Source organism: Prenolepis imparis, unplaced genomic scaffold (assembly GCF_030444845.1).
Source record: "Prenolepis imparis isolate NDT839.2.m4 unplaced genomic scaffold, iyPreImpa1.0 SCAF_9, whole genome shotgun sequence".
NCBI lineage: Eukaryota > Metazoa > Arthropoda > Insecta > Hymenoptera > Formicidae > Prenolepis > Prenolepis imparis.
The window spans coordinates 6,199,724-6,223,520 of NW_028141167.1; the positions used below are offsets into that span (position 1 = coordinate 6,199,724).

The 23,797-nt window shown below is 28.9% G+C and overlaps 4 protein-coding genes across 11 annotated transcripts; 2 read left to right on the forward strand and 2 right to left on the reverse strand.

The window, feature by feature from the left end:
• The first annotated feature begins 204 nt into the window (after positions 1 to 204).
• Ry (xanthine dehydrogenase rosy) lies at positions 205 to 10,855 on the forward strand. 5 transcript variants are annotated; one of them, XM_083047133.1, is made up of 25 exons: positions 205 to 341; positions 2,663 to 2,896; positions 3,024 to 3,081; positions 3,164 to 3,260; positions 3,376 to 3,611; positions 3,734 to 3,981; positions 4,086 to 4,227; positions 4,313 to 4,480; positions 4,614 to 4,690; positions 4,869 to 5,075; positions 5,916 to 6,100; positions 6,158 to 6,271; positions 6,368 to 6,509; positions 6,595 to 6,891; positions 7,086 to 7,208; positions 7,294 to 7,649; positions 7,877 to 8,051; positions 8,144 to 8,335; positions 8,506 to 8,651; positions 8,747 to 8,924; positions 9,305 to 9,433; positions 9,503 to 9,745; positions 10,047 to 10,301; positions 10,417 to 10,584; positions 10,671 to 10,855. In XM_083047133.1, exons 2-25 carry the CDS (start codon positions 2,756 to 2,758, stop codon positions 10,713 to 10,715), a joined length of 4,122 nt encoding a protein of 1,373 aa, XP_082903259.1. In that variant the 5' UTR covers positions 205 to 341; positions 2,663 to 2,755; the 3' UTR covers positions 10,716 to 10,855. The 5 variants fall into 5 exon arrangements, with proteins under 5 accessions (XP_082903259.1, XP_082903261.1, XP_082903263.1 ...); XM_083047134.1 differs by lacking the exon at positions 205 to 341 and adding an exon at positions 506 to 693; XM_083047135.1 differs by lacking the exon at positions 2,663 to 2,896 and having other exon boundaries at positions 266 to 341.
• Positions 10,856 to 10,866: 11 nt separating this feature from the next.
• Trs23 (trafficking protein particle complex subunit 4-like protein Trs23) lies at positions 10,867 to 12,147 on the reverse strand. Its single transcript, XM_083047163.1, has 2 exons — positions 11,706 to 12,147; positions 10,867 to 11,477 (listed from the first exon to the last, which is right to left on the reverse strand). Exons 1-2 carry the CDS (start codon positions 11,878 to 11,880, stop codon positions 10,999 to 11,001), a joined length of 654 nt encoding a protein of 217 aa, XP_082903289.1. The 5' UTR covers positions 11,881 to 12,147; the 3' UTR covers positions 10,867 to 10,998.
• A 120-nt stretch (positions 12,148 to 12,267) lies between these two features.
• Positions 12,268 to 18,060, forward strand: LOC145941206 (gem-associated protein 6). 4 transcript variants are annotated; one of them, XM_083047165.1, is made up of 3 exons: positions 12,270 to 12,640; positions 13,134 to 13,278; positions 13,437 to 14,778. In XM_083047165.1, exons 1-3 carry the CDS (start codon positions 12,486 to 12,488, stop codon positions 13,527 to 13,529), a joined length of 393 nt encoding a protein of 130 aa, XP_082903291.1. In that variant the 5' UTR covers positions 12,270 to 12,485; the 3' UTR covers positions 13,530 to 14,778. The 4 variants fall into 4 exon arrangements, with proteins under 4 accessions (XP_082903290.1, XP_082903291.1, XP_082903293.1 ...); XM_083047167.1 differs by having other exon boundaries at positions 12,272 to 12,640; positions 13,334 to 13,469; XM_083047166.1 differs by lacking the exon at positions 13,437 to 14,778 and adding an exon at positions 17,926 to 18,060 and having other exon boundaries at positions 12,276 to 12,640.
• Positions 15,919 to 23,708, reverse strand: Lace (serine palmitoyltransferase long chain base subunit). Its single transcript, XM_083047151.1, has 10 exons — positions 23,367 to 23,708; positions 19,869 to 20,045; positions 19,305 to 19,459; positions 19,081 to 19,226; positions 18,401 to 18,619; positions 18,148 to 18,311; positions 17,915 to 18,076; positions 17,567 to 17,829; positions 17,271 to 17,400; positions 15,919 to 17,202 (listed from the first exon to the last, which is right to left on the reverse strand). Exons 1-10 carry the CDS (start codon positions 23,706 to 23,708, stop codon positions 17,095 to 17,097), a joined length of 1,866 nt encoding a protein of 621 aa, XP_082903277.1. The 3' UTR covers positions 15,919 to 17,094.
• Positions 23,709 to 23,797: the final 89 nt, after the last annotated feature.

A 23,797-nucleotide genomic window follows, 5' to 3' on the forward strand; every position in this document is an offset into this window, starting at 1 on the left:
TATTGAACGATTTGTTTAAGCGCGATCTCTTTTTAATGAGAAACTATCAGCTTAAAGCTCATCAAAGAGAACCTAGGAGTTGCTCTCGATATCTTTCCAAAAAGCAAAATAGAAAAAACATGCTTCAAAAAGAGATTATTCTCTGAAATTAGATTCGTCAATATCATACTACGTCAGTCAGTAGATATAGAATATCTTCCATTGATAACCCTCGTGACACTTTTACTCTTACTGCACGGATTCGCTTCACTAGTTTAGAGCGTGCAGCGACGCCGAACGGATGTGATTATTCTATTACGTGAGGTATCGACGTATTTCACGAAAATGGAGAGAATGTAACGGTGCGTATGATCTTTTTACACAAAATATCAATACTGCATTGTGCTGGCAAATATTCCTATATTCGCGTTATGTATTATTGAATCGCGGATGACTCTTAATGGAATATTGCGCGTTATTTTTTTTTTTTTTTTTTTTAATTTTGCTTATGACGTTCAAGTGTTGCAACAAGTGCTATTCAGACGTAATCACGACCTCCGTGAACTTATTTTCATGTGCATTTCACTTTCGTTCTATGAAAGTAATAATTTCAACAACTTTTTCTAGCTCAAGTTTTTCTAGTAGTCATTCAGTGGTTATTCAGTAATTCAGTAGAAAATTGCTTGCGATGTTGTGATACAGACATATGCATATGTAGGTACATCTGTAACTTGTTAGATAAGAATTACATACTGTATTTCTAATACTCCGTTTTACATTCTGTGTATTCCACCGACTGCGTTTTAAAGATATGCAAACTTAATAGTAGAGTATATTTTTTAGCTTGGTTCTTTTTTAGTAAAAATTTGTTAATTTCTTAATTGTCGAATCTTGATAATTTTAAAGAAAACATTTTTATGAACAGTAAAGTTTATTTAAAATTAATCGAAAAAAACATATAAGGATATTTTTAATCTTTATATAAGTTAATTTTGATTTTTGATTAATAAGAGAATATTTTTTATATAAAATTAATGTATCGCGTTTATTTTTTCGCTTAGGAAAATACGATTTACATTATTTAACACTTAATACCACATGTTTGCTCAGTTATTATCTATGAATCATAATCATCACGGATAAGAAACAGCAAAAATATCGAAGATAAATGATTGCAATAAGACAATAGTCTCTTACACAGTAGTAAGTGTAGGTATATATCTTATTGCGATAATTATTTATTTTCACATTTTAAATTTATCACAATACGTGTATATATATTTTAAATGAGATAGACGTAGACAATACAATGAAAATCCAAGATTTTGCGTGATCCGTAACACGTAAAACGTAAATAATCTTTAGTTAGAGAATATACAATATTAATACAAATGTACAATATTATATACATATATAGATATACATATGTATATGTATTTTATTTTTGCGTTTTAATACGAAATTTAAATCTATAAGTAGAATTATTTTAATACAAATATTTTGTATAAAAAAAACGTAAATTTTTAATTAAATTATTAATTATCTGATATACATATATTATCTCTTTATAAAAATAAAATGTGAAAGAACTGTTATTGCACTCTTATATTTAATGAGAATAATATATATATATATATATATATATATATATATATATATATATGTATATTAATATGTTATTTTACATATTGACGAAATGTATCATATACATATGCTACAATTTTTGACCAACATTTACAAAAAAAGAAATTTGTATGTGCACCATTTTATTTATATATAAAGAGAAATATATATAATAGATGAAAGAGAAAAGAACTAGAAGTATTAAAAAAGTACGATCAAGCAGAGCGAATCTTAAATTGGAATTTTAAGATTAGATGAGAAAATATATGTATATGTGAAAAAATTTTTCTAAAATTATTAAAACATTATTCTAAAAAATAATTTAAAAATTCAATTTTATGTTATATAATGTTATATTAAATACGTAATATAAAAATCACTAATCTAATATTTATATATTTTATTTCTATTTAATGCGATTTTAATAGTAATTGAGAATTAAGAAATACTATTATAGATTTCATTAAACAATATGATAAAATAAAGCGTATTAAATAGTTTTGTACTTATTTTTGAGAGAGAATACGTTTCGCACCGTTCTCTGTTTACATCGAGAGAAAGGAACTGAATAACACATTATATGTTGAGATCACAGAGAAGGGGGTCATCAACTTAATCAGTTATAATTTGCTTGAACGCGATAGAAATTGATGTATAAGTAGTGAGACAGAACCGAGCTGTTAACCGTAAAATCTATGAAACGATCCTCGTGTTTGATGTATTATAACTAACAAAATTTAATTAATATTATAACTAATAAATTTAAATATGATAATTGAAACTGAAAGAAAAATTATTATCGAAACATGCATCAGCAAATTTGTATTTATATAATTGTCAGCGACTATATAATATATGTAATTATATATACATTGTATTTACTTCTCTTGCAAACTAACAAAAGTAAAAATATTAACAAGTAGAAATACAAGTCGAACAATGGTTTTTTTGTTTACAGTCTTGACAATATTGTGTAATACGAGAATTGCATAGTGATTGTATTCTACATTGTCGAAGCAAAATTGAATTATTCAAATACCTGCTGATATTTATCTTACAGAATAGCGTCTTAGACAGCATTGTAAATACTGATTCAAGTATATCACAGTGAGTCATATGTTAAAAGAGAGTACAGGAGTATATTAATCTAAAAATGGAAAAGAATTTGATTAAAGAACCGTATATCTGTAATGAGAATGTAATACTTAATGGATTTCATGAAGCTGATTTATCAAGTGACGAGCTACAAGAACAAATATCAGATACTCTTGTATTTTATGTGAATGGAAAGCAGGTATATAACAACAAATTTCTTGTAATTTATGTTAAAATGTTATTAATTAATATATATTATATTAATTTATCAATATAATATTAATATTATTAATATTAAATATTAAATATTTTATAATATGATCTAGGTTTTGGACAAGAACATAGAGCCACAATGGACACTTTTATGGTATCTTCGCAACAAACGTATCCTTTTTATATATGTATAAATATCTTTTTACATCAAGATAATATTGATTAATTTATCCTTAATTATAAAATGATTTAGTTGGATTAACTGGCACAAAACTTGGCTGCGCAGAAGGAGGCTGCGGAGCCTGTACAGTTATGATTTCAAGATTTGATCGTGCCACTGGCAGAATTATGTATCCTTGGTATTATATAAATAATACACAGTGACTTAAAACATTACATATATATATATATTTTTTTTAAATAAATTTATTTCCTTACTACATTCTTTTATGTAAATCAAAACAGTCATTTAGCTGTTAACGCATGCTTGACACCAATATGTGCTGTGCATGGTCTAGCTGTAACTACTGTGGAAGGTATTGGTAGCACAAAAACAAAATTGCATCCAGTACAAGAACGTATCGCCAAAGCACATGGATCACAATGTGGATTTTGCACACCTGGTATAGTTATGTCTATGTATGCTCTATTACGCAGCATACCAAAACCAACTATGAAAAATCTAGAAATTGCATTTCAAGGTAATATATTTAAAAATTCTCTCCTCATATAATTTTCTATATATAAATATTGTTTTATATAGAAATATATAGGATGAATTGTATATTTTAGTATATTAAGTAATATATTTTACTTCTTCTAGGTAATCTGTGCAGATGTACAGGATATAGGCCGATTATAGAGGGATTCAAGACTTTTACAGAAGAATGGGAACAATCACAATTGATGGCTAACGTACGAGAAGAAAAAATAAATGATACAAGAGTTTGTTCAATGGGTGATGCTTGCTGCAAAAGGGCTTTCACTTCAGAGCCAACCGAGGTTTTCAGTTCTAAAGAATTTTGCCCATATGATCCTACTCAAGAACCAATATTTCCACCAAAATTAAAAGTAAGTTATTATCTACTTCTAAAAAAACTTTAACACAACTAACGTGTTTTATATTATAGTAGAAGCTATGGAATAAAAGTAATATGATAATTTTTATTACGTAGATTGAATCTACATTAGATGAGCAATATCTGATAGTGAGAGGAAAAAACGTTATTTGGTACAGACCAACAAATTTCAAGACACTACTCGCTCTTAAAGAACAGTATCCAAATGCCAAAATTATCATTGGCAACACAGAAATCGGTTCGCAAATTTCTTTTTTTTTAAAATTCGTATTGCAATATAATATAAAAGAAAATCAGTTATATATATTATTTATGTTTTATAGGAGTCGAGGTGAAGTTTAAACATCTAGTATATCCAGTACTTATACAACCAACACAGATAAAAGAGATGCATGAAATTATCGAAACGCAAGAGGCATTGAAAGTGGGTGCAAGTGTGACTTTGGTTGAGGTTGAAGAAACATTAAAACATTATGTTAAGACAAAACCTGGTAATATGATAGAATCATGTTCATTATAATTGTATGGGAAATTATAATTATTACAATATAATTGTTAATTTTAAATAATTTCTGTGGTAAATATTAGCATAAATAGATATAACATGCAATATTCTTTCGACAGAACACAACACAAGGATCTTCACAGAAATAATAAACATGTTACATTGGTTTGCCGGGAAACAGATAAGAAACGTTGCTGTAAGTGCGAGTGTTCGTTTAATGATCTTATATGATAATTATTTATATAATTATATATAATATTTAATAATATATATAATATTATACATAATATTATAAATAATATATATATAACATATATAATATATATAATATTAAATAATTATTTATAATAATAATTTTTGTTCCAATAAATTAGGCTGTGGGTGGCAACATAATGACAGGTAGTCCTATATCAGATTTAAATCCGATCTTTATGGCGGCAGGTATTAAATTAAATTTATGCAGTTTAAAGCATGGAAGCAGGACGGTGCCGATGGATCATACCTTCTTTGTTGGATATCGACGTAATGTTGTTTTGCCCGAGGAAGTATTAGTCTCCATCGATATTCCCTTCACAGAAGAGGTAAGAATATTAATATTAAGAGCAGAGACCCGGACCGAACCGGAACCAGAACCGATAACCGTTCCATGACCGTTTTTTTAGTAGAACTGAAACTGTAAACCGTATTGAAATTCTATTAAATTTATAACACCGGAACCATAACCGGACCGTTAAATTATTTTCGGTTTACGGTTCTTTTCGGTATTTTTTTCTGTTTTTGCGCAAATGACGGAAATGTCACGATAACTATCTCCTCGAAGTGCAATACGATTATAATTATTTTTTTAATGTTCTGAAACATATATGTATTATCGCAATAATGTGATAGCTGTGTGGATATTATGTTTTCTGATTTATATTATATATATATATATATATATATATATATATATATATAAAGTATATATAAATTATATTACTTTAAAAAATTATTAATTTTTATGACATATGAAAATATATTTATATATGTATCTATATTATATATACCTATATCTAAATATATTTTCATGTATAATATGAAGTATTTATTTATATATGTCATAAAAATTAATAATAATTTTTTAAAGTAATATAATTTAGAAATTAATTTAATTAGAAAAACGAAAAGTAAAAATTTTAAAAAACCGGAACTGTAAGCGAAAAAATCGTAATTTAAATGGTTTCGGTTTTTTTTTATTTATCAAAAAACCGAAACTGGAACCGGAACATTTATTAAATATTTTATTAAACCGTAACCGAAACCGAACCCTAATTTTGTTTCGGTCCGGATCCCTGATTAAGAGTCAATAATTCTGTAAAATATATGTCGAAACAAAAGATTATTCTTTACTCTTAGATTTTATTTTCTCTTCCTTCTTACAGAATCAATATTTTATTGCTTACAAGCAAGCGAAAAGGCGGGATGATGATATTGCTATAGTCAATATGGCCTTGAATGTACACTTCGTTCCTGATAAAAATATAGTTCAGGAAGCGCATATCGCGTTTGGTGGAATGGCGCCTACAACTATTTTAGCAAGACAAACATGCCAGAAGATAATTGGAAAGTAAGTATCATCAAATGACAAAGCTTCAATATGTATTATATGAATTCATAATTTTAGAAAATGGAATAAATCAATCTTGGAGGAGGTTTACGATTCCTTACTCGAAGAACTACCGTTAGTTGATGATGCACCAGGAGGAATGATCAAATATCGTCGATCTCTCACTCTCAGGTGCGATATTAGATCAAGTTATAATGATTAAAAGATAAAATCAAAGTAAATCAGAGCAAAACATGATACGATTAACATGTTTTTTACATTTTACAGTCTATTCTTTAAAGGATTTGTACACATCTCCAAGAAGTTATCGAAAAATATTTCAACCGTAGAATACTTGCCAAAGGAACTAGAAAGCGCATCAGAGTGTTTCCATTACAAAGTGCCAAAGAGCTCACAATATTATCAAGTGGTAATATTTTAATTCAAATAATTACACAAATTATTTTTAAAATGCAATAAGAATTATATATAACATTTTATAATTTTCTCGATAGGTACCTAAAGATCAAGAATCACATGATTTAATAGGACGCCCTATTGTGCACGCTAGTGCATTCAAGCAAGCAACGGGAGAAGCGATATATTGCGATGATATGCCTAAATATGAAAAGGAATTATACTTAACGTTAGTTCTCTCCACTAGAGCGCATGCAAAAATTTTGAAAATTGATCCTACTAAAGCACTATCCATGGAAGGAGTTGTGTCATTTTTCTCTTCGAAAGATATAGCAGAAGATAGAAGATGGGTGGGTCCTGTACTTCACGATGAAGAAGTATTTGTATCAGAAAAGGTATATCTCTCTTTTTAAATTAATTCTTCTTTTTTACTTTATTGGCTTGGAATAACAAAATATGTCTTTTATTTTGAAACTTTATAACATATAGTACTTTATAATATATTAGTGCCTGAATACCAATTTGTGTGTTACGTTTAAAATTCATATTTTGTTATATTTTAATTAATTTCATTCTTTTTCTGCCTTAGGTTACGAGTCAAGGGCAGATAATTGGTGCAATCGTTGCTACAGATCAAATTATTGCTCAGGCTGCGGCAAGAATGGTTGAAGTAGAATATGAAGATATAGAACCTGTTATCATATCTATCGAGGTATATTCTATACAAAAAAAAAATAATAATATTATTATTCAATGATCACAATGCAATAATACATAAATTAAATTTTCTTCTATAGGACGCTATCGAGCACAAATCGTTCTTCCCTGGCTTTCCTAGGTGCATTATTAAAGGTGATGCGGAGAGAGCTTTCAAGGAAGCAGATTATGTTTTAGAAGGAGAAGTACACATAGGCGGCCAAGAGCACTTTTACTTGGAAACAAATGCTGCTATTGCTGTACCTCGCGAAGAGAATGAATTGGAAGTGTTCTGTTCCACGCAGCATCCCACTGAGATACAAAAGTTAATCGCTCACGTTTTAAATATTCACATGAATAGAGTTAATGTTCGCGTGAAACGTATAGGCGGTGGATTCGGTGGGAAGGAATCCCGCGCAGCGTTGCTCGCGATACCAGTTGCATTCGCAGCTCACAGGTGTGTGCTAAAACTGTGTAAAAATATACGTGATTTTAAATATACGTTATTACATATAATATTCTTGAATATAAGGATATAATAAAAATATTTAGACAACAATTATTTTGTTCAATAATCTCTAAATTGAAACTTTCTATCAGTTCTCTTCAATTTTATTATATCAACTTTATATGTAATAATAGAAATGCATAGTCGATTTATATTGTCGAAAAAATAAAATACAGGTTGCAGAAACCAGTTCGTTGCATGCTAGACAGAGACGAAGACATGTTAATAAGTGGAACGCGGCATCCATTTTTATTTAAATATAAAGTCGGATTTAATAATGCCGGTCTCATTAAAGTGGCGAAAATACACATGTACAATAACGCGGGCTATTCTCACGATTTATCAGTATCGGTAAGTAACAACATAGTGAATTCGAGAGATTTATCAAAAATTTTACATATAATGTTTGTATGAAAGAGAATTATCGTTACGAATATTTTTAGGTGTTAGAACGTGCCATGTTTCATTTTGAAAATTCATACAGAATTTCAGTGTCAGAAGTATATGGATACATGTGTAAAACAAATTTACCATCAAATACAGCTTTCCGTGGTTTTGGTGGACCGCAAGGAATGTTTGTCGCTGAAAATATTATTCGACAAATCGCTGATTATCTGAAACTGGATGTCGTTAAGGTCATTTTCAGTATTAAACAAAATTAAAATAACTACAAAAAAAAAAGATCTGTGTCTTAATCTTACAAAAATTAATTAAAACTTGATATGTAATATACATGTATAAATATTTAATTTATACATTATAAGCAAACAAAAGTAATCGAAAAAATTCTGTTCTTTCGTAACAGTTGTCCGAATTAAATTTATACAAAGAAGGCGATCTAACGCATTATAATCAGCAACTTGTCAATTGTACCTTGGATCGCTGCTGGCGCGAATGTCTAGCATCTTCTCGTTATTATGAAAGAATGGTCGAGATTCAACATTATAACAGGTGAATATATAGTAATTATAGTACCTTCTTTTACGCTATGAATTACATTGTTAATAATTGTTAATGATTGCTAAAATCAATTATGAATTTCGTAGGGAGAATCGATTTAAAAAGAAGGGTCTCGCAATGGTACCTACAAAGTTCGGTATAGCATTTACTGCTTTAACTTTGAATCAAGCGGGTGCATTGGTGCACATTTATACCGATGGCTCGGTGCTAATAAGTCATGGTGGCGTTGAAATGGGACAAGGTCTACATACAAAAATGATTCAAGTACGAATAATATCTGTATTTTTTTCTTATTCAGTATAATACATTATTTCAAATCATGTTTTATCTATTTGGATTTTTTTTGACCAATTAGAAATTAATTTTTCTTCGATAAAGAATTGATCAGAATTTTAAATTAATAAACGATTAAAAATAATGTATTTTTTGAAAAACTAAATTGCAAATAAATAAAAATTCTTTTTCTCATTAATTTCTTAATTTTATTATTCAAATTTATAAATTAAATGAGAATTAAATGAAAAATTAAATGAGAAAAATAAATATATAAATTAGGAATTATCCTAATTAAAGCTATTTAATAATTGCAATTAATTCATAGCAATTGAACTTGAAATATTATTAAATTCATTATATTATATTAGGTTGCTAGCAGAGTACTACAACTAAATCCAGACAAAATACATATTGTTGAAACAGCTACTGATAAAGTTCCCAATACATCTGCTACTGCGGCAAGCGCTGGATCCGATCTTAATGGCATGGCTGTTATGGTAACGACAATAAATAATATCTTATTGTATACAATTAAAGATATAGATAATAATAAAATTAATTTGCAGAATGCTTGCAAGGAAATCATGAAACGATTACAACCGATAATAGATAGCAATCTAGAAAGTACTTGGGAAGATTGGATCAAAAAAGCATATTGCCAAAGGATAAGCCTATCTGCTGCTGGTTTTTATCGAACGCCCGATATCGGATATTCCTTTGACACTAATACAGGAAATCCGTTTAATTACTTTACATACGGCGTCGCCTGTACGGAAGTTGAAATTGATTGTCTCACTGGCGATCATGAAGTACGACTTTTTTGTTTTTGCTTTAAAATAAATAAGACATTTTTACAAGCATATTTTTGTTTATCTCATAATTACTTGGTTTGTATGGTTGGAAATACTTAGTCTCGTTACATTGGCAAAGTTTTAAAATTCAAATCAGATTGTGGCTTTAATGTACATCCCAATAATGTTTTTTTTAATTATATAATTAATTTAGTATTTCCAAATATATTATAGAAAATGACTGATTATATTGTTAATATGCTGTATGTATTAACAGTTTTCTAAAATAACCATGAATAATATTTTTTAATCTTTATAGGTTTTACGAACAGATATTGTCATGGATTTGGGAGAGAGTTTAAATCCAGCCATTGACATAGGACAAGTTGAAGGAGGCTTCATTCAAGGATATGGTTTATTCACATTAGAGGAAATGATTTATTCACCAACGGGAACTGCATTCAGTAAAGGACCTGGCGCGTACAAGTTGCCGGGTTTCACCGACATACCTCAAGAATTTAACGTTTCCCTATTAAAAGGAACTTCTAATCCTAGAGCAGTATACTCTTCTAAGGTATGATTCTTTTTAATACACTTTTTTCAGGATGCCTTTTAAATTAAAAGAGAAAAAAATAGAATAATAATATAGAAAATTGAAAATTAAAAATATTACTAAAATATTTATATAGGCGGTTGGTGAACCACCGCTATTTCTGGCATCATCCGTATTCTTCGCTATCAAAGAAGCAATTAAGGCTGCACGTAAAGATATGAATATTCATGGCTATTTTAGACTTGATGCTCCTGCCACTGCTGCACGTATACGTAATGCGTGCATAGATAATTTGACAATAAAGGTATCATAATGTATTAAAAAAGTTTCAAATTCGATTTTTTAATTTTATTTTTATATAGGTTTAATATACATTAACTGTATTTACAGATTATAGAACCTGATTTAAAGCGACAGTGGAATATAGTGCCATAATCAATGAAATTCTTAAGATAATGCTTTCCTAATATTTTTCTTATTTTTATCAGAAATATGAAAATAACAGTCAAATAATATAGAAGTTTGATTATATAGGGAAAAATCAGTTTATCAAATAATTAAAGCTTTAATTATGTTATAACCTTTATATAAACATAATATATATAATGAAAATTAATAAAAAATTCTGTTCTATATATATATATATATGTACAAAATATATTCTTATTTAATAATCTTAAATTCTTAATTAATAATTTTATAGTACACTCAACATAGATTAAACATTGCTTATGCCAGATTTTTCGACTGTTTCTAATAATGTTTGTAAATTAGTTTCAAATAGTTCACATCGAATAGGCATTTCCAATGCATAAAATGGATTCTTTAGTGCATAATCTGCATATAAATCATATACTCTTTTCAACAAAATTTCCATACCTGGTTGTGACGGTTCTGCTACTATCATAAATTTAATGCCTGTCAATGTTTGAAAGCAATATAAACGAAATGTATCTGCCTCGAGAACTTCAATCCCAGAACTTCGTGGTTCCGGGCTTAATTGGCTTGCTATAGCAAAGAGCGGATAAAACATTGACGCTAGAAATATTTTCTCATTTGTTGTCATTTTTGCCCGACTAAATTTCAATGTTATAGGAAAATTTTCTTGCTGTTCTAACATTTCCAATGCATCTCGTCCATCTTCAAGTTCACGTCCTGTGACTGCAATTCCATTCACAGCAGTCAGTGCATGACCCACTGAAAATATAATTTTCCTCTTAGTATATATTAGATTAAATTATATATTTACATATAAATATAGAGTGAAAAAATATTGCTTTATATTCTATGATATTTTATACATTGAAATAATGGAAAAAATATTTTATATATTATATATATTATATAAGGAAGTATCTAAAGTATCTAAAAGCTTCATTTTTTATTTGTAAGTTACAATTAATATGACAACGGAAATATCTTTACCATTTATCCCGTCTCGTTGTCCAAAAACTACCACCACTTTTTTATTTTCGCAACTCAATTTAATATCGAGTGGAAAGTTGAAAGACTTTTCGACTTCAATTTTCGGGACATTATGATCGTGATTAAAAATCAAGCCACCAGATTTTGACACGATGTAAACACCGTATATCACCATTTTTGCGTGTTTGTGAAGGTTATATATATTTATCAGACTTTTCCTGTAATTCTTTTATCGCGTTCACATAAGTTTTATTATAATTCCGCTATAACATACTCGGCGGAATAACTCAGATTTATTGAAAAACTTTATTTTTTCACGATCATTATTTTTAAATATACAGTGCATAAAGTCGAGAAGTTCCTTGTGATAATGGAGATGATGATACCTAACCTAACCTAAAACCTATCCAGTGTTGCTAATTTCAGGCGCAACACGGAGCACAGAGCGTTGGAGGGTGGGGTGGGGTGGGGGGATGCTCGCGCCGCGCGCGCATCCCCCCCACCACGGCCCCCACTCCGCTCGCCGAATTCCGACCACGTGACCGCTTGAAGGTTGTCGAGTCAACGCGCCGCGCACCGCGCACATCGCACATCGACACGCGCCACGCGCCACGCGCTCGCTCTCTCTCTCTCTCTCTCTCTCTCGTCCTGTGTTACGCGACCTGAAATTGGCAACACTGATTATCTAACCTGAGTGTAGCGGTGTATATAATATGTGGTGATATAAATTATATACTATCAATCAATTTTTTAATCAAATTCTAAGTTTCCTATAGCAATATGAGCTCGCAAGAAGATAACTTAGATTTTATGCATAAAGTGTACAAGAATGATCCAATTTTATTCAATAGTTATGTCGGAAAAGAAGTTAAGATAACGACGAAAGATGAGGATATTATTGGTATTGTTTATACAGTTGATCCGGTATCAGAAAGGTGAGAAAAAAGAATATGTTTATTGAATACGAAATCATATAATTGTATAATAAATTATGACTAACTTTTAATTCTCTAAACTTAATAATCAAATGAGATATATATTTACGTCTATTATTATGATGTATGTGTGTATATATATTTTTTTTGTCTTGTTTTTTATTTCTATAGAGTGTGTTTAAATTAAATTTTACAATTATTTCTATAATAGACTATATATTGTATAACTCATTTTTTGTTTAAAAGTTTATTTTTTTTTATATAAAAGAATTATAAGCTTCAATTTTTAAAAATTTCTTTTATTTTCTCTTTGTATCTGCAGTTATTTTATTTTTCAAAACGCTATGTTAGAAAAAGTTTCTCGATATTTTTGTCACTTATTTTATGTTTCATTTTTTAAAATCTTATTTCACAATAATTTCATGATTCCTTATCGTTGTTAAGTTTGAAATGTGATTAATTTTTATTAATTACAAATAATATTATTTTACAGCATTGTGCTCTTACACTCAGGTACAGCTACGCAGTATCGTTTAAAAATAATATTCAACCATGCCGTTAAGAATATTGAAGTAATATCAGAAACAGAAAGAATCCTGCCAGAATTGTTTCTACCTGCAAAACTTTCACAGGAAATGGTTAGTAAAAGAAAGAGTATCATTTTGCAATTATTATTGGATAATCGATTTCCAGTCAAAGAGGAAAATGATGTTCTAATGATTGAAGATACTGTATCAATAGAACCTCCATATTATCCCGAAAATTGTATGTGTACTAATAGTATTATTCTTACTAGAATACAAAATATTTTATCACGTGCAAATATTCAATAAAATCAATTGCGCTCAACAAAATAAAAAAATCACACTCCAAGATGTCCTGCCTTTAAAAGAAGGTTAAAATTACAGTGTTATTAGTAATATTATAGATCAATTTAGAGTAGATTCAATATTGAAATGCCAATAATTTGCAAGTTATGTCTTTGAAAATATATATAGCACTTTTCCCGAAATTAAATTTTAAAAAGCTAAATGAATAACAAACATATACTCTTCAATTAATTTTATATGGATATCCTACATGCTATATAAATTTAAAATTTAATATCGCATTTATCGCATTCGTTCATATATGTATTGAAATATGTAAAGGAGTTTCAATATATAAGTCAGTTGTTTATAGTAATAATATATTTTGCCAAAAGCGTTTGCTTTGCTAATTACAAAAATAGTCTTATCGATCATTAGGAATGTATATGCTGTGACATCAAAGAATGTTGAAAAATCTAGATTTAAGAACCTTTTCCAATTTTTGGATTCATTTTTAAACAATCATCGGCACTAACTTAAACTTTAAAAAAATTCTTTTGATTTCTTAATATAAAATAACTTTCCGCTTCGCAAAGTGATATTTTAAGTATAATATTGGTGCATTTTAAGACTATGTTAATTTGAAAAGTAGATTCACATTTTACAGCAATTGATTTGTACATGTAATATTCTTTACATACAAATATATGCAAAATAATGTGTAGAATGAAAAACCATATGACCAGATGATTAATAACTGTCTATTTTATATAAAAGGGTTGGAACACCCGTTTCACGAAAAAGTGGAAAATATATATAGCTGCAGTTATAATAAATTACCATCATATCATATAGCCATTTAAGATTAGAAGTACGTAATTATTCGATTTAAAACCAAAACAATTATACTGAACGAGAATTTTATATTACACAAGATTCAGAATTCTTGTATTAAATGTGACTTACAGACAACAAAAGTTAAAATAATGTATCTCGCATTAGGTGCACAACTAGTTTTTGTCTTTATTGCATTTTGGATTTATTGGATTGTCTAATTATCTAATAGTTATTACTATTAGATTATGCACTTTTGTGTAATATAAGATACGCATAAAATTGATATGTGATTAATATAATGCAGTTTGTGCCACTAAACAGCCTCATTCAGCAACAAATACTCGATACATTTAATACACAAAATGTTGAACTATTCAATTAAAAGCGTAAAAATAGCATAACTGAAATATTTCAGAATAACATTTAAGGTTTCTGGCCTTATATTGTAAACATATTGAATTTTTATATTTTTAGTTAGCTAATTGTACTTTATACTGTGTCTCAAAAATAATTTTAACTCTTAATTGAAACTAGCTAAAGATATATTGAAATTGGAGAAATTTTATATATAAATTATGAAAATGTTTTACTAGACTTATATGCATTATCTCTATAATTGCAAATAGTGATGGAATGTTTTATAAAAAAGCTATAGTAAATAGTAATATTTCGAGTTATAAGGAGCTAATTACCTAATATAAGATAATAAAATCGAATCTATTAATTTCTTTATAATATATATATGCGCATAAGCACTTTAATGTTATGTAAAGATTAATCGTTCTAATTATTATTTAACAAGATATTTTTAGATAGTCTATTTTATATATTCATGATACTATGCCAAAATTTAGTTTTAGTTATAAAAGATCTAAAGTACTTTTGCATATTTAAATACAAAATGTTCAAATTTACTCAATATTAATATACACAGTTATGCTTTTTTTATTTGATATGATAATATTTAACGCTCGATATTTCCGATGATTGAACAATTCGAATTTTAAGCTTTAACCTTAAATCGTTATGAATTGAACATTTTATAAAAAATAGCAATTAGGCGATATGTATGATGATGAAAAAGAAACAAGCAAAAGCTTAGTATTCCTGTTTATAGTAAACACTATTTTCGTTCGAATTTTTCTTGTACTTTGTTTCAAACAGTCCCATATTATAAATTAATTAAATGACTTAACAATTTTGGCTTTGTTTAAAATGTGAACTTGTTCGAACATTTTCATTTTTATTTTAAATTATTCAAATATTTTCATATAAACTATTTGAATTCATATTTAAAATCCAATAATAAGAAACAATAAATTTGACATATTTTGCAATGAATGTATGTATGAGAATTAAAACTTGTTTTGCTCGTTTCTCTTTATGTCTAATTTTTTTTTCTTTTGCAATCATATATAATGATTAAAATATGATTGGATCTTTTATGCAAATTCTCATGTTATATTCTAATATCATTTGATCTATCAGTCATCGTCATGTGTTTTCATAAATACTAAGAGATCATGATGGCAGTACATTTAATGAAATAAAAATGAAGTTTTAACATTTGTTCGTGATTGATTGAAAACGATTCAATAAAATGATTTGACATATTTTTATTGTTTATCATCGTTTATCATCGTTTATCATCGATATTACGTATTATCTTTCATTTAAAATTTATATAAAAAAATCTTATAAAACAATTTTGCATTTTGTTATAATAAAAGTATGTCAAGTACCAAAATTTTAAAAAAGCTATTTTAAAGATAAATATCAGACGATTCACTTAGCGATAGAAATAGTATTGATATGTGTGTGTAGGGAGGTGACATTTACTTAAATATAAGACTGAAAAATTTGCCTATCGATTTTAACAAATATTGAAATCTATAATAATAATCAGTTCTCTTAGAGAGATTTTTGTTATAGTCAATCGATCAATCCTATGTTAACTGCTCAAAGATAATTTGCATTTGTCTACAAAAAGTTATTCTTAAGACCGAAGTGATTATATATTTTAAAGCAATTATGAAATGTGATCTGTGCTAAATTACATGGAATGTAACAAATATGCACCAAAATTGTTTTTTATACAAAAGCATTTTTTAAATAATTGGAAGCAAACCGCATTCTAAACAGTTTTCCATTGAGATGTAAAAATATGAATAATTATGATTAGCTATAATAAGGAATATACCAAGTGCGTGGACTTATTCATTACATATTCAGACTTGTAGATGTTTCTGTCTATAGCTGTAGAGAGATTATTTCCGTCACATAGCACGATATAAGTGAAATGAATGAGTTAATTGGACCGAGGCAAATCAGTGATTTTACAATGGTGTAAGATACGTTTGCAGGCAGCCAAAATAAAAAATTCAGTGTATGAGCCCTGCTATTCGTTACATTTATATTAAGACTTGGTATTTTAACGCGATTTTAGAATAGAATTTTTTTTTTTTTTTAATATTAACTATGTATGAATACTGTGAGAATTTGCAAACATTAAAGTTAACAATATGTACAATATAATTTGTTAACATAGGCATTTCGTACTATCGAGTTTGTTCATTCAACATATGAATTATTGTGCTACAAGCGTATGAACCACTACAAGTAATACATTCGCATTTTTTCAAATCATTATAAAAGCACGAGCTTTTGTTGTAATAATTATAATAGTCTTCTTATTTAACATATGAACAAATGCATTGTATCTACATTTATTTTGTGGCATTTAAAGCTCTTATTTCAATTTAGTCTCCCCAGAAATAAATTGCTTAACGATTTATTATTTCACGTAGGTCATTCCGTTTCGTTGTCGGAATAATATTGTATTTTCGTCGGAACACGAGGTTTTCTCGAATATCTTAATCCTAATGTATTTGCGATATCTTCAATATGCGACAATACCTAAAATATAAAAAAAACATTGACATTAAAATAAAAAGCTTTTCGATTTTTAGCGATGCTACACTTACATAATCGAGCTGTTCCTTTGTGTGCGCAGCGGATAGACAATATCTAATTCTGCCTTGCATTAATGGCGTTGCTGGGAAACCAACACCAACGGTTGCAATGTTACGCGTGGTCAGAGTACGGATCACTGCACTGTGTCGAGAATATTGCAAAAATATTTTCTTATATTACGTTTGTGTTGTACTTTTTTTTTAATCATCTTATTTATCAAAAGGTATCGTCACGCGGATTATAAGATTTTGCAAATGGCCAGATGAGTTTTGAAAATATTAATATAATATTCTCTATCTCCACTTACCCAATCTTAGAAAATAGGTAAACTAGCATAGGCACAACGGGCGAATCCTCATTTCCATAGATTATAACTCCGATTTGATTTAATCTGCGTCTAAAATATCTTGTATTCCTAGCTAATTGTTTGATACGTTTTTCACCGTCATCGGTGCCATCTTCTCCCGAAATAATTCGCATCGACGTGATAATTTGTTGCGTAACCGGCGGAGACATCGATGCCGCGTATGAATGCGCGTGACTATATATCCTTATATGATTTATCAATGCCTGAAACAAAAGATTTGATTAAATATTAATATTTGCAAACATATTACTAAATTAATTCAAAGATACTACATTAAAAATATATTACTTTTGTTCCAGCTATATATCCACCCGCCGAGCCGAAGCTTTTCGTGAACGTTCCCATGAGTATATCGACTTCACGCGGATTGATGCCATAATAATCGCAAACTCCTCTGCCATGCTTTCCCATAGCACCTGCACTGTGCGCTTCGTCCACGTAAAGGTAGGCCTATTTAATCAGAAATTTTTAATAATAGATAGAGATTAAAAAAAAAAATAATCGACATTATTTTTACGAACTTTGTATTTTTTTTTTAATTCTATTAGTTCGGGTAGATGAACGATTGAGCCCTCCATAGAGTAAACGCCTTCAACAATGATAACTATCTTTTTCCAAGGTTCGCCAGTCTTTGGCTGTCCGAAAACAATGGCCTTTTTCAAACGTTCTTCCAAGTGTTTTACATCTGCGATAAACCATGACTTCTTTGTACTCTAAGAGTAACAAAAAATAATTATGCTCATTGTAAATGTGATTATTGCGTATTGTATTTACTGTTATGTTTGAAGATCTGTATCACTGCATTAGATAGTCGCAATCCAAGTATAAGCGACGCGTGATTTTTTTCATCACTAAGAACTAGACAACCCTTGTTGACCAAAGAAGGTATATTTAAAGAATTCGTTGCGAATCCCATCCCAAATACTATGGCGTCTTCGACTCCCAGAAATTTCGCAGTTAATTTTTCTAGTTCAGCATGTATTGGCATAGTCCCTTTGAATAATACAAAAATGATACTTCTATTCGATTTCTTTTTGAAATATAGACATACATATACATAGGCTTGTTTGAAAAAATACAATATATGAAGAAAATCAGTAACATCAAATTATAAAAAAAGACACAGTAAAGTTTTAATAATTACAATTTGATATAAAAATATTTATCTCTTTCTAATTAAACACTGACTATAATTTATTATAGATATTGCATATTTATTTTATTATTTTATGTATTTGTCACACGAATAAGTAATAAAATTCTCTTGTTAAGGGCATTAATTTAATTTGTTTTCATATCATTAGACAAAAGAAAAAACTCAAATACAACAATTTTTCATTTTATGCTTTCTCATGATAATTTTAATCAATATTTTTGAACAAATTACAAATATTTCGTTCATTTTTTTTTCCTAGGAAAAATATTAGATAATAAGAACATCTCAAGTTATTTACCTAATTCAAGACGCGTACTGCCAGTGGCACAGCCAAATTTCCTGAGTGTTTCGATGCTTTCCTCAGCGCACTTACCACTCGCCTCGGCAAACCCTAAATAATTGTAAGAGCCCAAGTTTATACATTGCGTTTCAGTTCCAGTAAATCTGTCAGAATTAAAAAATTCGAGATTTTAATTCTATTGATACGTGATGTTATTTTTGTGTGAACATAATGAAACTTACTGAAACGTCCATCCGTAATCATTAGTGACCCGATCTTTTAATGTCACCGTTGCACCAGGTACAGAACATATCGGCCTATTCCAACAATCTCTGACTCTTCTGTATACATATCTAAGATAAAATTTCTCAAAATTGTCATAGAGCGGCGCATATCCCTAAAAATACACATTTATTTCAAGATAGCATGTAAATATTACACAAAAATTATTAATGTTTTGTAAAAATGTAATACATATATATCGTACAGAAAGATATATTTATTATTATAAGAAAAAAGACAAATAATTATTGACATACAAAGAAGATATTAATTTTATGGAACAAAAAATATTTTCTATCTTAAATAGAAATAGAATAAGCTATACATATTATTTTGCAATTTACGTTAATGGCACATAACAATTTTATTATTTACTCATACGAAATTCATAAGAGAATACTTTAATATACTGATGTCAAAGAAAATATTTTTTTTTATAATTTAAAACTTATTGTTTTTTTCTTTATTAATTATTATATTATAGTTTGAATTAATATTATAAGAAATATAAATATTTATCATACCTGCCTATTTTTTTCAGTAGCAACCTTGGGAACGAAGAATAATTGGTCGATAAATCCCAGAAACATGAGAATATAGAAACCAAGATGTGTAAGTGCCGCTGTGATGAACGGAACTTTTTCGAAGGATTCTTTCGACGGTGAGTTTTGTAATTTCTTTTTTTTGGGACTATGAGAAAACTGCAATAAAAATTGGCACATTTAATTGTACAGTTAAGGAGAATATTCTTATATATATATATTAACGCACTAGCGGATCCTGACGTCGATAATGGGGGGGGAGGGTTTGCAAAATTATTTTATTTAATATTTTTGGTTTCATGATTAGCTTTATTTATTTCAGGATCAACGACGTCGATAGCTCTTTAATGTTTGTTTTTCTTTACTTATATTTTTTAAACAAATTCAGCAAAACTTTTTTTTAATTTCCAGGGAGGGAGGGGTTTAACCCCCCCCCCCTCAGGATCCGTTAGTGTATTAACGTATTAAAAACGATACGCGCGCGTGATAAATTATGCAACAGAAAAAATAAATTCTTTAAAATTTTATTATTTTCTGTATATCATGTTATAAGAAAATATGATTCAGAGTATGATAAGTTTCAAAGAAAACAAGTAATCAAAGAAAAAATAATAAGTATTAAGATGCAATAAGGAACGGGATTATGATTTTATAATCTTTGCTTTATCAAAGAGAGAGTTATGTCCGCGCTGCGATACAATTAAAGCACGATTCGCAGTATAAGGTTGCGATCGTATTTCATTTTTATTCGAAACGCATACCTTTATACATACCTGTATGCCATTATATTTCGACAGAATTTTAACATTTAATTACAATATACAATATGAAAAATTAGCAATGATTTATGAAGTTTTGTTAATGAATTGATGATTGAAATAATTTTTGTGTGTGTTTGTTAATGAAAAATAATTTTTTAAATTTAAAGATCAATATTTACACTATAGATCTGGAGCATTCTGTACATAGACTGTATTTTAAACTTTGAAAAATAGACTCGATTGCTAAAATATTTTAGCGTTCCCACTAATGTGATTGACTTCAAAGAAATGCGAAGAATTACGTGTGCGATAAATGGCACATACTTAGTTTTACATTTATTTAAAAGATTTGTTTAATTGCTCAATCAGACCATTAAATGCATATTATGCATTAAATAATGCTTAATGATGCTAAACAAGACCAATTTTTTTACATGCGATATACTAGAAATGCTCCATTTTTCTTCATTAATATCATGTTTTTCTGTTTTTCATTTTTTCTCACTTATCACTTGTGATTTATTCAACTATTGCAAAACTACAAACTGTTTGCAACATCTATTCAAACAAATTTTTCTGACAATAAGAGAGAGAAGGAGAGAAATTTCATGGTCTTTTCACGTTCGAATCAATTGTACCATGATAAAATAGCGATATATACTTACGCTATCTTTTTTTTTATCAGTTATTGGAACGCGAAATACGAGATATTAAATTTAAAGCTGTTATCGTAATCTCTGATGTTGATTATAGCACTGATAGCGATTTCCGTGTGACTGAATCATTTATTGGCAATTCAGAGTTTGCATATAAGTCTTTTTCAGGTTCGAATCAATTGTACCATGATAAAATAGCGATATATACTTACGCTATCTTTTTTTTTATCAGTTATTGGAATGCGAAATACGAGATATTAAATTTAAAGCTGTTATCGTAATCTCTGATGTTGATTATAGCACTGATAGCGATTTCCGTGTGACTGAATCATTTATTGGCAATTCAGAGTTTGCATATAAGGGCAAGTGGGAATCTCGAGGTCGCATCTTAAAGAGTATTACTGGATCTAAAGAGATACTTAAGTGTGTCATTCACATTTTTTAATCACACTTTTCACTTCATCAAACGAAAGAGAAATACTGCTTGGATTACTTTGCAGCAAATCGATAAATCTTGCATAGCTTAAACATACATTGAGCAATATATATTGTATAAATTATTCTCTTTAGTTAATTGTAAATTATATTTATTGTAATGTAAGAAATTCGTATACTCGGTTTATATACATGTTACTACAAATAAATTTTCCTTTTCCAATATCTATATTTCCAGAGAGATTATGGATGTATTATGAATTAAAAATGATATCAAGAAATTCTCTCATATTTATAAAAGATTACGATTCCAATGATAGTACATGTGTCCTGATGATAAACAAGACAACAGTAGAGAGTGCAAAATTAGAAATAAAAATATAACTGAAGTTATTTATTTATTTTATATTAGTTTTTATCTTACATTATTTTATATCTTATATAGTCTTATATTATTATATAATACCGAGTATAATACTTTATACTATCCTATCTAGTTGAGATAAATATAATTTATATAATTGTACTTGAGAGAGAGATAAATATAATTCATCTCTAAAGAATAAATTTTTCATTTTTTTTAACTCGGTAACTTTTTTTATGAGATTTTGTCGTAATTCTAAAAATAGCACGTAAAATGTTAGTCACACATTTAACGATTGTTTTATTTAAATTTAATTTATATTTAATGGTGTTTAATAATTTTTTTTGTTTCTTGGAATAAATATGCTATAGAAAGCAATAATGTTTGTTTTCTATCTGAAAAGTTCTTAACTTTTGACTTTAACTTTTTTGAAGACTTTTAACATTTCAACATGCGAAAAATTTAGTTCTTATCGCCAACTATATTATCACTTTAAAATTAAATATAACTATACTCAACTTTATTAAAAAAAAAAATACAAAAATATCTTTCTAAATAAAAAATGTAAAAATAATACAGATAATGGTGATTATTTTGATTGATAAGAATAATTTTTTTTAAATGTTAAATTTATATGTAAGGCTTTGCGTACAGTAGAAGAAATATTAGAAATAAATATTAAATATTAGGAAAAGGAATTATTTTAAAATAAATAAAATCGAAAAGACTCTGATATATATAAATCCGGATATAAAGGACTCTTTTAATAAGAGAGAGTCCTATAAGATAGAAGTCCTTTATATCCGAATTTGTATTTGTATATCAGAGTCTTTTCGATTTTATTATTTTAAAATAATTCCTCTATTCCTAATATTTAATATTTATTCCTAATATTTTTTCTATTGTGCGCAGGACCTTACAAGTCTTTTTTGAATCAATTTGATCAAATTCGATCTTTGGTATAATTTCGAAAAGATATATCTGACGTTTTCATATAAATAAAAATTGCATTTTATGACATGAGAATATGCGAATATTAATGCAATAAGTAATAATAACGATCTCTATTAGGTACCATGTGACTCGCAAGTGTCCGAAGAGGAGATGATACGATACGTATGATGACTGGATGCTGAGAATTGAACGAGAAGAGACAGACACGAGATGTATACGCCAATTACAGAGATCAGGTCAGATATGAGGTCGGGATAATCGAGTAATATCTCGAGATAAAGGGCTGTTTTTTTCCCGCCCGGCTACTTACGTCTACATGGCCGTTACTCGTCAGAGTATAACCATTGATCTTGCCGGCCTCCTCGGCGCAGCGCGCTATTAAACCGTTCCGCATCGGCGTCGTCGTCATCCTCTTCTCCTCGGCACTCGGCGACACCTCATCCTTACCGCACGTGTTAACGGCGTGTAACCTCGTGGTGGTCCTCGTCGCCATCATTGAGCCGCACTTGGTCCGCACTTTGCTGTTCGACGATGATAATGATAATGACGACGACGATGATAATTCCACGTCCGAGCCGAATCTAGAGCCACCGGACGACGAGACGGACGGAGGACGTCGCGATGCGGCGCGGTACTCGTCGCCACCACTCATCGCTCACTACTCACACCACCGCTGCACGTCCGGTCGTAGTAATACACGATACACGTCGTCGATCTGCGCCTGCGCGTGCTGCACCGCCG